Genomic DNA, 12420 nt, shown 5'->3' with positions numbered 1-12420 from the left:
TTCTGTAACTGTCAACTGTCCTGACATTCTCTTTGGAATTTCCAGGACACATTTGTTTGCATTACCCGTTTCCTGGTCTTGTCTTTAAGGAAAGGCTTGATGAGTGTGTAGAGGGCATGAATGTACCAGGGCTGGTTGACAAAATGCACTCCTCCAAAGCGGGCAGGAAAGCTGTCCTGGGAAAGAGAGAGAGAGAGAGATACACATCAGTAACCGACACTTCAGGTTGGGGTATTAGGGCACAGCCCACTTCTCTCTGGCAGGAACGACAGCATCCTTAGAGGAAGGATGGAAGCACGCTCTGCTCTGGCCGCTCTCTTTTCCTCTTCCTCTTGCCTTCCTCCTCCCTCTGACGCCATGACTTGAAAACTCTGCACAAATGACAGTCCTGTCTCTCCAAATGGCAATGAGAGAAGCACCTATGCGGCACAGAAGTGTAGGTGGCCTGGATTGTGAGGGAGGTTAGAATTTCCCATGGTTGGGTCACCAAGGCTTCAGTTCCCACACATTCTCATCACAGATCTTTCCCTATTCTTGCTCTCCTTCCTTCCCTTTCTCTCCATAAGACTGGTTGTCTGGACAATAGCTGAGAACATGAACTTTCCAGGTGAGAGAGCTGTAGAGGAAGTGGCTTTAAAAGGTTTCCAAAGGACCTTTAGGAGACTAGGCCCCATCAATAGACCCAAGTCTAACAAAGCTCACTGTAGGTCTGTACTTCATAGCACTCTAGGTGCACAGTATACTCTGGGAGCACACAGTAGGTCTCTAAGATATATTGGTTGAGTTTTTCCCAGTTGAGTCACAATAAGCACCTTTCTCTGCATATCAGCACATTTGTAATAGCAAACCATAAGAGCAAAGAAAATGGTTTCTATTTTGGAATCCAGATCAGGGCAAAAGCTTGGGACTTAGAAGCTGGAACGTGCTCTAGGCTTAGGTAAGTCTGGGGACAGTCATGAAATCTCTTCCAGCCCCGCAAGGTAAGACCCAGAAAGCTTGATACATGACTTCAGCACAAAGGATTTATCCTGGCTAATGGAAGTCAAAGAGAAGAAGTATCTCAGTGTTATTTGAATAACCAAGCTCATAGTTAGGGTCACGGCAACAAACATCTTTGGAAAGTAAGACTGCAGAGAGAGCTCACGGTTCAGGCAGTGCTGCTCCCGTGAGCGTATGAAATGCCTTGCCTGACTCTTTTTTTAGAAACAAAGGAAGGGGCTTATTAACTTTTTTTCAAAACTTTCTGAGTCTACAGGATTCCTAGGCATCTGTCACACAGAGACCCAGTTTCCACTGAAAGTATTCAGAATTTCACTTACAGGCTGACATTTGAAAATTTCAAAAACAGCTGTTACCTCTATCTAGACATTTTATAAAATAGAAAATAATTAAGTATTTTGAAGGCTAAACTAGACAAATTTAGTAAAAGGCCCTTGCTTTTCAGGTTATGTTCTCATTTTAATTAGCTTGGTCTTTAAAACTTAATGGAACCACCAGATATAAGAATAGAATTATCATTTGCCTTACTTTGCAAACTTGTCATTGCTGTGGAATGCTGTCCTCTGGACATGGCCCTATCCCTTTTAAACTCTCAGCAGCTGGGATTACCACACAATACAGGCACAAGATTGGACATCTTCAAGGGGAGGAGAATTTTTAAGGCTCCGTCCCTTTGCTTGGGTTCATATAAGCAGTTAACAGCTGCTGGTGAGGAGAGTAAACTTTTTTTTTTTTTTGGTGGTTTAGTCACACACAAGTTGCAAGTTGCCCATGCTTCTTTAGATTCCCTTAACCTTTTATTCAGAAATATAATTCATGTTCTCACATAACAAATGTGAGTTGTAAGGGGCTATGGAAGAACAGAATTCAAAAATTTACGTATAAAATCCAAGCTTTACTGTCTTTTTTTTTTTTTTTTCAAGGTAGGGTCTCACTCTAGCTCAGGTTGACCTGGAATTCACTCTGTAGTCTCAAGGTGGTCTTGAACTCATGGTGATCCTCCTACCTCTGCCTCCCGAGTGCTAGGACTAAAGACGTGCGCCACCACACCTGGCTTTTACTATCTTTTTAATAGAACTAATAAGAGGGTTTTTATTTCTACTGGTAGTCTTTTGTGCTTTATAATTTTAGGTCAGTAAAGTAGAAGGAAAATCTAAATAATACTCAAGAGACAGTAGGCAAAATCACAAAGATAATATTAGCTTTTTAAAAATATCTAGAGACACTTAGTTTTAGTCTATGAAGACTAAAGACATCAAAAACTGCCTTCTATCTGTGCCAAGAGAGGTTGAAAGGAAACATTTCTTTGCAGAGAGTAAGTTCGGTCTACTTTAGCCCTGGCCCATGAATCTTCCAGAAATAAGGGACAGTGACCCATGCAAGTCAGCAAGTCAATATCTGCAAACAAAACAGGTAAACTTGGGCCAGGAGATGGCTGAGTGAATTACACACTTGTTGCACAAGCTCATGAACCAGACACCTGGAGACTGAAGTGATGAACAATGAGTGAATCTGCCTCAGGCAAGGTGGAAAGGAAGGACTGACCCCCAAAGGTTATCCTCTGACCTACGTACATATACAGTGGCGTGAGCATACCCATGGTTAGTCATATATACACACACATCAAAACAATGTGCCAATGTTATTGGTATTCTCAGTGAGCCTGTCCACATACTAATGATAGTGTGTGTGTGCTGCAAATGAAGGAACAATTGAGGAAACCCACTTGTTAAAGGTTGAATCTGGGCTGGGTGTAACACTTCATATAGTGGAGTTTTTGAGGACTAAAAAGCTGCACCCAAACATGTCCAAACTGTGAGAAAATTGCATTCATTCTCTATACTATAAGCATACCAATAAGAATATGACCACTTCAAATTTTAACCATACTTAAGGCATAAAATGAGTCTATATTCCCACTTGATTTTACCCCAGAGTTGGTTCCTTATTAATTAATATGTATTGCAGAAAAGTCAAAATCAGATAAAACCATTAGTTGGAAAATTAAAAGACAATGCAAAACAGAAAGAATGCAAAAGTGGACCTCACTGCCAAAGACACTATTACTAATTTATTTTACCTACAGTAGGTTATGTAATGCTAAAGTAATCACCCCTTCTTTCTTACTATGGAAAGCTGCCTGGTTGTACTGAATGCTCTTCTTACTTGACTGGTCCATAGCCAAGGACAAAGCCTCTCCCATCTAGAACAGAACTTCTAGCTACACTCCAGGGACACTGGTTGAAGAGTCACACCACAGCTCCTACAGCTGAACCCTGAAATCACATGCTTCAGTATGACATGTCTCATTTTACAAGCCAAATGTGGGTTCAAGAAGTCCAACATCACCATATGGCCAGTAAAGGAGGGTGGGGGAACACAAAACTGTACTCAAATGGAAATGGTACCATTGAATCCTATATCCTAGAAGACAGACTAAAAGGTTGAACTCTTAACAGGTCCTTAGGGGGAGCACATGAATCAAAGGGCCCTGGAGAGGGTGAGATGAAGCCTAACTTTAAATTTCTCCTCCCTTTCTTTCCTTCTTTCTTTCCTTCTTTCTTTCTTTCTTTCTTTCTTTCTTTCTTTCTTTCTTTCTTTCTGTCTGTCTGTCTGTCTGTCTTCCTTCCTTCCTTCCTTCCTTCCTTCCTTCCTTCCTTCCTTCCTTTCTTTTTTTCTTCCTTCCTTCTTTCCTACCTTCCTTCCTTCCTTCCGTCCTTCCTTCCTTCCTTCCTTCCTTCCTTCCTTCCTTCCTTCCTTCCTTCCTTCCTTCCTTCCTTTCTTCTATTTTATTTCTCTTTCACCTTTCTTTTCCCTTGGTACTGGCCTATAATCTCCAGTACCAGGAGGTGGTCAACACCTCCAATGAGCTGTTGATCATAGAGACCTATAAGGTTTCCCAAAACAAGACAGACTTCTGTCAGAGCACTTGATTACTCACCAGAGGTTAATGCTAAGACCTTACTGCTAAAGGCACCATATGCTGTTGGTATAGAACATGGAAAGACCTGGCTGGAATCTGGAAGAGAGCCAGTCCCCAGACAGTTAGCCTGTCTAGTGCTAGAAGGTGCTACACGAGCAATTGGGGAAAGTGGCCAACATCTCTCTGAGCAACTCAAAGTCTAAGCTACTCAGAATCAAACAACCTGACATGATGCTCACACAAGTGCAATAGTGGTACACAGCCATGGTGGATAACCAATTGCTCTTGTATTGGCTAACAGATCCACTCAGTGGAAAGGAACCCATATCTGGAACTGGAAAACAAGTCAGAATCAAATACAGATAATGAGTTTTCACTCCAATATCAAGCTCCCACTAACCTTGAGCTATAAGAGGGCCTCTTTCTGTCTGTCACTCTCAAATAAATAAAAATAACAAACAAACAAACAAAAAACAAGGATAGTACTAATAAATCCAAGTACAGGCCAATATTGTTCATGAATGGTTTAAGATCAGTTCTTTTGAATAATCTCAGAGGTTTATTCCACAGATTCATGGTGGGTATATTGTTCAAAAATCAATTAATGTAATTAAATGAACCACATCTTCTAATTTAAATATTTTATGCTTTCATATCTAGATCCTCTTTCACCAAGAATGGGCCTATCTCACTTATGGTAAGCTGATTCTCAGAGAGAAAAATCGAGGAGCGTGGGGAAGCCCTCTTCTTATATGCAAAGAGACCAACCTAGCACCCACAGTTTTGACTACCTACTCAGGTTCTTGTGTTCTGCACTCTGTCTTGTCACCTCACAGCCAGAAACTAGACAACTGAGAAAAGCCCATACATCCAGGACCCCTGAAATTATTTGAAAGAACCAATCTTAAGCCAGTTTAGACATTATACCCTGTGAAAACCACAACGTACAGCCTTGTCCAAGCTTTTCCCTCACCTCCCATGTGGGGGCATGGACCATGAGCTCTGCCTCTCAGGTACCCCCACACGTGGTCACACAGTAAGCTTCTTTGTTTTTCTTTTTTTCTTTTTAAATTTTTATTAACATTTTCCATGATTATAAAAAATATCCCATGGTAATTCCCTCCCACCCCCCCCCAACACTTTCCCCGTTGAAATTCCATTCTCCACCATATTACCATATTACCTGTATACACACACACACACACACACACACACACACACACACCACCACCACACACAAAAAATTACAAATTTCTGATTTGTGACAATTCATATGCAATAGATTTTTAAAAACAATACACAGAAAATGTTCACCATACAGCTAATAAAGGAATAGTGCTAGAATACACACACACACACACACACACACACACACACACATACACACACCCCCCAAGGCATATTAATATCAGAACAAGAACCAGTAATCCAGTCAGAACATGAGCAAAAGTCATGGAGAAAAATTTTACCAAAGAAATTACACAGATATTCAATGACAAACAAGAAAATGTTTTGTATCTTTAATCATCAGCAAAACCCACATTGAACTACATGAGGTATTACACTCCAAACCTGTCACAATAGCTTATAAATAAAGACAACTCCAAATGCTTGTGAGGCTCTAGAGGAACTAAGTTATTCACTAATGGGAATTGTAACATGGTATAGTTCAATTCATGGCATAGTTTCAATTATAGAAAACTTGGCAGTTCTCAAAACCACTGGACATATGACTACTATAATAAACACTTGCATCCTGAGCATTTGGAAGAAGATAGAGATCTGCAGAGGGAGTGGTAGGAGGATAATGGATGATAAAGGGTGTGAACAAGATCAAAATATGTACATTATGACATTGTCATAAAATTAAAAAATAGAAGTCCCCAAAGTTACATACTACATGATTACATTTGTGTGATATTCTTTTCTTGTTTTGTTTTGTTTTTTTGGGGGGTAGGTTCTCCATCTAATCAAGCTGACCTGGAATTCATTCTGTAGTCTGAGGGTGGTCTCAAACTCATGGCAATCCTCCTACCTCTGCCCCAAGTATTGGGATTAAAGGTGTGAGCCACCAGGCCCGGCTGTGTGATATTCTTGTAATAGAGAATCACAGAAGCAGAGAGGGTTTACTACTGGGAATAAGGATAGAATGATGTAAGGGTGGTTTGGACAGGGTAACTTGAGCCATCTTTGTGGTGATGGGATATTCTGTATTTTGAAACACAAGAGGAAGATGGAGTAATAGAAACAAACAAAAAATCCAAGGTATCACGGTACGTTGTCAGCTTCATTGCAGGGCCGGCTGTCCATTTCTTTCGGTGTCATGGACAGTGTTCGGTGATTCTTGACGTTGCTTAGAGGCGCACAGTAGTTGTCCGTGGGCACTATGTCAGCACTTCATTTCCACAGTGGTATGAGGGCAAGTGTCACTCAGCAGCCTTGCTTTGTGTTTGATCAGAATTTCAGAGCACAATGATGCAGGCAAAACCATTCCCTTTCTCTTTCTCTTACAATCAGACACAGATGTTCCTAGAGGCAGTTGATGCCCTTTCCTACTGGATAATGAAGTGCTTACTAGAGCTGTTTTCTAGGATTTGTAATGCCTATAGGCTAGCATACTTTATGGCAGGGTTCAAAAACACATCTGAACTGAAAAATCACACAGCCTCAGGAAGCGAAAGTCGCTGCTCTTATGATGCCCCCCTCCCTCTCCAGCCACCATCAGTCTTCGCCTCTTCCTCTTGCCTTTATAGGAAAAAGAACAGAACCACTTACATTTGCAAACTCAACAAGTTCCCCTTACCACCCAATATGCCCCTGGGAAGATGAAAAGAGAGGCTGTGGCTGGCACTGTCCTCTAACCCTGCCAATTTCCCTGGAATGAGTGTCTTCCAGGGCCAGCAGAGGCATCCATTCATTCACATTATGGCATGGGTGCAGATCTGCAGGCAGATAATGATGCATGTCTGAATGTAGGCTTCATCTATTCTGCTCATGCATGGCCTACCAATGACATCCATTCTTGCTTGAGAGCAGACAGTTAAAAATATTTTAGCAGCATAAATCTCCTTCATTGATGTGAAGGAGCCTCTAAAAGTGCTATGTTTCATGGTGATGGCTTTCTCTGAGGCCACATAGCAATCATTAGTGTGGAAGTCACATATGTACCTCTTTGCAAAGAAATTCAAAGCTCATGCAAAAGAAGTTAAATATCAAATGTTCTCTGTGTTTCTATGTGTATGTGTGTATTACATATATTTGTATGTGTGCATTACATATATTTGTATATGTGCATATGTAGATATCAGTGGCAAGTAGGAAAAGAGACAGACCTGCTCATTAGCAATAGCTGTACCTGCTAATGGGCCATGAGTTTTAGTTCACTATATTCTTCAGGATGGCAGGGCTGACCTCTAAGAAGCCATATCCATCCAGTGTTGCCTTGAGATTAAAGGACCTGGGGCTCTTCTACATATCTATGGAGATCAGTACATGTCAGGCTAGTTTTCTCTAGGTTCTAGAAAAATGCTTTTCGGCAACTGCCCTAATAAGCAAACTTGGCCTTTGCCAGATTGGCTAGGCCAGCAGACGAAGCTTAGGACCACCCTAGCCATCGTGTCAGCAATGTCCCGAGACATTCCTTTCATATTTCATGCTGATCTATGTTTTAGTAAGCACTGCTGAGGTCCTCTCATGAGCAAAATATAGAAGGTACAGGATATACCACACACATGTTGCTCCTTCAGGTTGCTCACTGCCCAGTGCGAGAGATAGAAATGACAATGCCTTGTTTGACATGCAGATCAGGGCTGAGCTGTAAGACTTGTTAGTTCCTTGGAAAGTAACCAATAAGTACATAACTTGGCATGAATATCAGAAAGAGACTGCACGCCCTTCAGAGGTCAAATAAAAAGTCTTATGTAAAAAATGTAGCAAGGACAGTTTGGTGACTGAGGCAAGAAGATCACATGCTCAAAGGCAGCCCAGACTACAGTGAAAGTTAGTGTGCACACACGGACAGACAGACAGACACACACACACCCCAAACAGATACAGACAGACAAACAAATCGATGAAAACCAAAATAACAGTAACAAAAGAGCTAGAAAAGGCTTTGGTGGTGAATAAAGATATATGACCATTTTTAAGAGTTTTTAGTACCTGATCTACCAATGGGAGTTCCTACATTAGCTCATCTTTCTTTCTTCCTTTTTTAAAATTGTGTGCATGTGTGCACATGCATGTGTGTGCATGCATGCTCACATGCACACATATTCATGCATATGTGGTGGTCAAAGGACAACCTCCCATGTCAGTCTATCTTCCACCTTGTTTTGAGACAAGGCCTCTTTTATTGTTCACTGCTGCATTTTCCCAGCTAGCTGGCTGTTAGCCTTGGGATTCCCGGCCTCCTCTTTCTTTCCCTCTGTATGCACAATCTGGTGTCATCTGGGTTCTGGGGATACAAAGTCAGGTCATTACTCTTGTTCAGAAAGTGCTTTATCTATTGAGCAATCTTACAGCCCTAGTCAATCTTTTCCTCCAAGAATAATCTTACAGGAATATGTAATAGATGAAAACAAATGAGAGAAATAAGGAAGAAAAGTAAATAAATAAATCATTTGGTAATGCATACCTGCAAAATTTAACCAAAGCAACAGAAAATATGACCATGAGTTTAGAAAATGTCAATGAGGGGGGTATATATCTGTCTTGTGTCTGATAGGATTTCCTTTAGTGCAAAAGAATCAAGATGGTCTCAATTGCTTATTTTACTTTATTTAGCAGAACTCCAAATAGGAGAACTGAAGACTTTCCTGGCCCTGGCAATCCCATCACAGGCCAGGTGAGATGACCATGGGAGTGATGTCTGCTATGGCTCACAGTAGAAGAGGTAGCATGCACATTCACCCATCTTGGCCCCTGCATCAGCAGAGAGGAGCTCACACAATGCAAACTTAATTTTCCATAAAATCACTTCAGATTAAAAAAAGAGTTCCAGTTAGGATGGCAGTGTAGGAACCACACCAAAACAGCCTAGGGGAGAAAAAGCCAAAAACAAAACACTAACAACAATAAAAATAGCAAAATGCTCTCTTCTACTAAAAAGTGAGGTGTATAAGAAATTATCAGCTATAGCAGAGAAGAAGGAGAGATCCAGAGCATCTAGAGCCCACAGAATCAGGCAGAAGCGGCTCCAGGTCCATGGGGCCATAGCCACCAGGCTTGGCCTGAGCAGCAGGAAAAGCCAGGTGAGGGGTTTCTCCACTCACAGCCACCTGCTTGCAATCTCAAAAAAAATGAAGGGAGGATGGCAAGGATGGACGGAGGAGCAGCTAGTGAGGAAGAAGAACACATGGACCAGCAGGAGAACTAGAGCAACCGATCACAGCCTCCCCTTCCTCACCACCAGCCCAAGCACCAACTAGCACCAGAAACCTGGGGAAGGGAGCTCATCTGCACAGCACCAGGCACCAGGCACCTGGCACAGGTGACCAGAGCAGCAATCCAGTGACCCAGAAACCCAGCCAGCCTACTGAGCTCACAGAACAGCAAAGAAGGACCCAAGTGGGAGCACAGAATAACTGAGATCAAAACAATCCCAAAAGGGAACTGGGATTATACCAGGTTAGTACCTGCCAAATAAGCCTGGTATATAGGCTTGAATTGAATGTGGTCATTGTACCTTCCATGTCAGGATAAGTTATATGTTAAATCTGATGGATGATTGGAGTTGCCATTCTTAACTAAGCTATATCTGGGGCTAGTCATTTGTTGCTTCCTGATTTATAGTGCCTTTGTTTCCTCTTCTGCTGTTCATTAGGGAAGGGACTCACTTGGTCACAAGCTGATTTGGAACCTTCAACAGACAAGAAATCTTAACCTCCTAGCTGACAAGGTTAGGGGTGTGGGGCCACACACACCCAAAGGACTGTGACTTTGTTAGAGAATCTGGTTATCATAATACCTGTCTCATGCATAAATAATCTTTGCTGTTTTTTGTTGGGTGTGTACATTGTTTAGTTAAATTTTAGAATATGCCTGTATTTTGCTCCACTCAGCCTACTTGAATACTGTCATAATTGGCAAGCCCCACATCTAGGATCACATTTGTAGATACTCTGAGCATCTTAAGAGCCACACCTAGGGCTGGAGAGATGGCTTAGTGGTTAAGCGCTTGCCTGTGAAGCCTAAGGACCTCGGTTCGAGGTTTGATTCCCCAGGACGCATGTTAGCCAGATGCACAAGGGGGTACACGCATCTGGAGTTCGAATTTGCAGTGGCTGGAGGCCCTGCCGTGCCCATTCTCTCTCTCTCTCTGCCTCTTCCTCTATCACTCTCAAATAAATAAATAAAAATAAACAAGTTAAAAAAAAATAAGACCCACACCTAGCACATTAAGCTCCTCCCCTGAAGGTATATAACATCAGATTGATTGATACATCTAATAATACTGTAGCTAATTAGAAAATCCAAGCATTAAATTAATCCAAGTTGAAAACATATGCACATTATTACACAGGAAACACAAAAATCAAGACAATATAAATCTACCAAAAAGTATTAATACATCAGAAATGACCTCCAGTGAGACTGATTTAGAGGAAATGCCTGACAAAGATTTCAAAAGAGGGCTGGAGAGATGGCTTAGCGGTTAAGTGCTTGCCTGTGAAGCCTAAGGACCCTGGTTTGAGGCTCAGTTCCCCAGGTTCCACGTTAGCCAGATGCACAAGGGGGTGCACGCGTCTGGAGTTCATTTGCAGAGGCTGGAAGCCCTGGCGCTCCCATTCTCTCTCTCTGCCTCTATCTGTCTTTCTCTCTGTGTCTGTTGCTCTCAAATAAATAAATAAAAAATTTAAAAAAAAAGATTTCAAAAGAATGATTATAAATGTGTTCAAAGACATCAAAGAGGAAATCAAAGGAATCAAAGAAGACACAGGAAACCAATTTAATGAAATAAGGCATTCAACACGAGACATAAATAAGGAAATAGAAATAATAAAAAAAAAAACTAGTTAGGGGCTGGAGAGATGGCTTAGCGGTTAAGCAATTGCCTGTGAAGCCTAAGGACCCCGGTTCGAGGCTCGGTTCCCCAGGTCCCACGTTAGCCAGATGCACAAGGGGGCGCACGCATCTGGAGTTCGTTTGCAGAGGCTGGAAGCCCTGGCGCGCCCATTCTCTCTCTCTCCCTCTACCTGTCTTTCTCTCTGTGTCTGTCACTCTCAAATCAATAAAAATTTAAAAAAAAAAACTAGTTAGAATTACTAGCAATGAAGAACATAGTTATTGAAATGAAAAACTCTGTAGAAAATCTCACCAGTACACTGGATGTAGAAGAGGACAGAATATCTAAACTAGAAGACCAGGTGGCAGATCTAATACAGTCCAACAAAGAGAAAGACAAACTAATAGGAAAGAATGAATAGGAATTTCAAGATATTCAGGGCACTATGAAAAGATCTAACATAAGAATCCAGTGTATAGTGGAAGGAGAAGAATTTCACTCCAAAGGCATAGTAGATATCTTCAACAAAATTATAGAAGAAAACTTCCCTGAAATTGGGAAAGAGATGCCAGTGCAAATACAGGAATCTTTTAGAACACCAAAATAGACAAAACCTGGAAAGAACCTTTCCTCTTCATATTATAATTAAATTACCAAACATACAAACCAAAGAAAATATATTTAAAGCAGTTAGAGAGAGAAATTAAGTCATAAAGTCTAGCCCATCAAGAGCACAGCAGATTACTCAACACAAACTTTAAAACCAGAAGGGCTTGAAATGATGTATTCCAAGTTCTGAAGAATAACAACTGTCAACCAAGGTTACTTTATCCTGCAAAGCTATCCATTCAAATACACAGAGTAATGACATTCCACAGCAAAAGCAGGCTAAAGGAATATTTGAAGACAAAACCAGCTCTATGGAAAATACTTGAAAGGATCCTCCATGCTGAAGAAAAAGAAAAGCACACATATAAGGAACCTGGAAAAAACAAACCATACTCAAATACTAGTTAATACAAGAGAGCAAAGGTAAAAAAAGAACTACAAAACAACAAAAATAATGGCAAACATACACATCTTTCAATTATAACTCTTAATATCAGTGGCCTCAATGCCCCAACCAAAAGATATATAGTTTTGCAGACTGGGTTAAAAAGCACGATCCTTCAATTTGTTGTCTCCAAGAAACTCGCCTTCCTACAAAGGATGGTCACTGTCTTAGGGTGAAAGGATAGAAAATGGTATTTCAAGAAAATGGCCCTAGAAAACAAGCAGGGGTTGCTATCCTAATATCTGACAAGAAAGACTTCAGTCCAACATTAGTTAGGAAAGATAAGAAAGGTCACTTTATATTGATTAAAGGCACCCTCCCACAGGAGGACATTACAATCCTAAACATATATGACCTAACATGGGGGCTCCCAACTTCATCAAACGCTATTAGAACTAAGGTCACATATAAAACCAAACACAGTTGTAGTGGGTGACT

The 12420-nt window shown here is 41.2% G+C and overlaps 1 protein-coding gene across 1 annotated transcript in view; it reads right to left on the bottom strand.

Moving 5' to 3' along the window:
• Positions 1 to 12420, bottom strand: part of Clvs1 (clavesin 1) — a 191577-nt gene that overhangs the window by 22739 nt on the left and 156418 nt on the right. The window contains exon 4 of the mRNA XM_004653329.2: positions 66 to 176. Coding sequence (XP_004653386.1) covers positions 66 to 176 — 111 coding nt within the window. The remainder of the gene's footprint in view (positions 1 to 65; positions 177 to 12420) is intronic.

The sequence above is a fragment of the Jaculus jaculus genome, chromosome 2 (assembly GCF_020740685.1).
Source record: "Jaculus jaculus isolate mJacJac1 chromosome 2, mJacJac1.mat.Y.cur, whole genome shotgun sequence".
Lineage (NCBI taxonomy): Eukaryota > Metazoa > Chordata > Mammalia > Rodentia > Dipodidae > Jaculus > Jaculus jaculus.
Note: the sequence above shows the minus strand (reverse complement) of the source record. Positions and strands in the feature narration are given on the sequence as shown.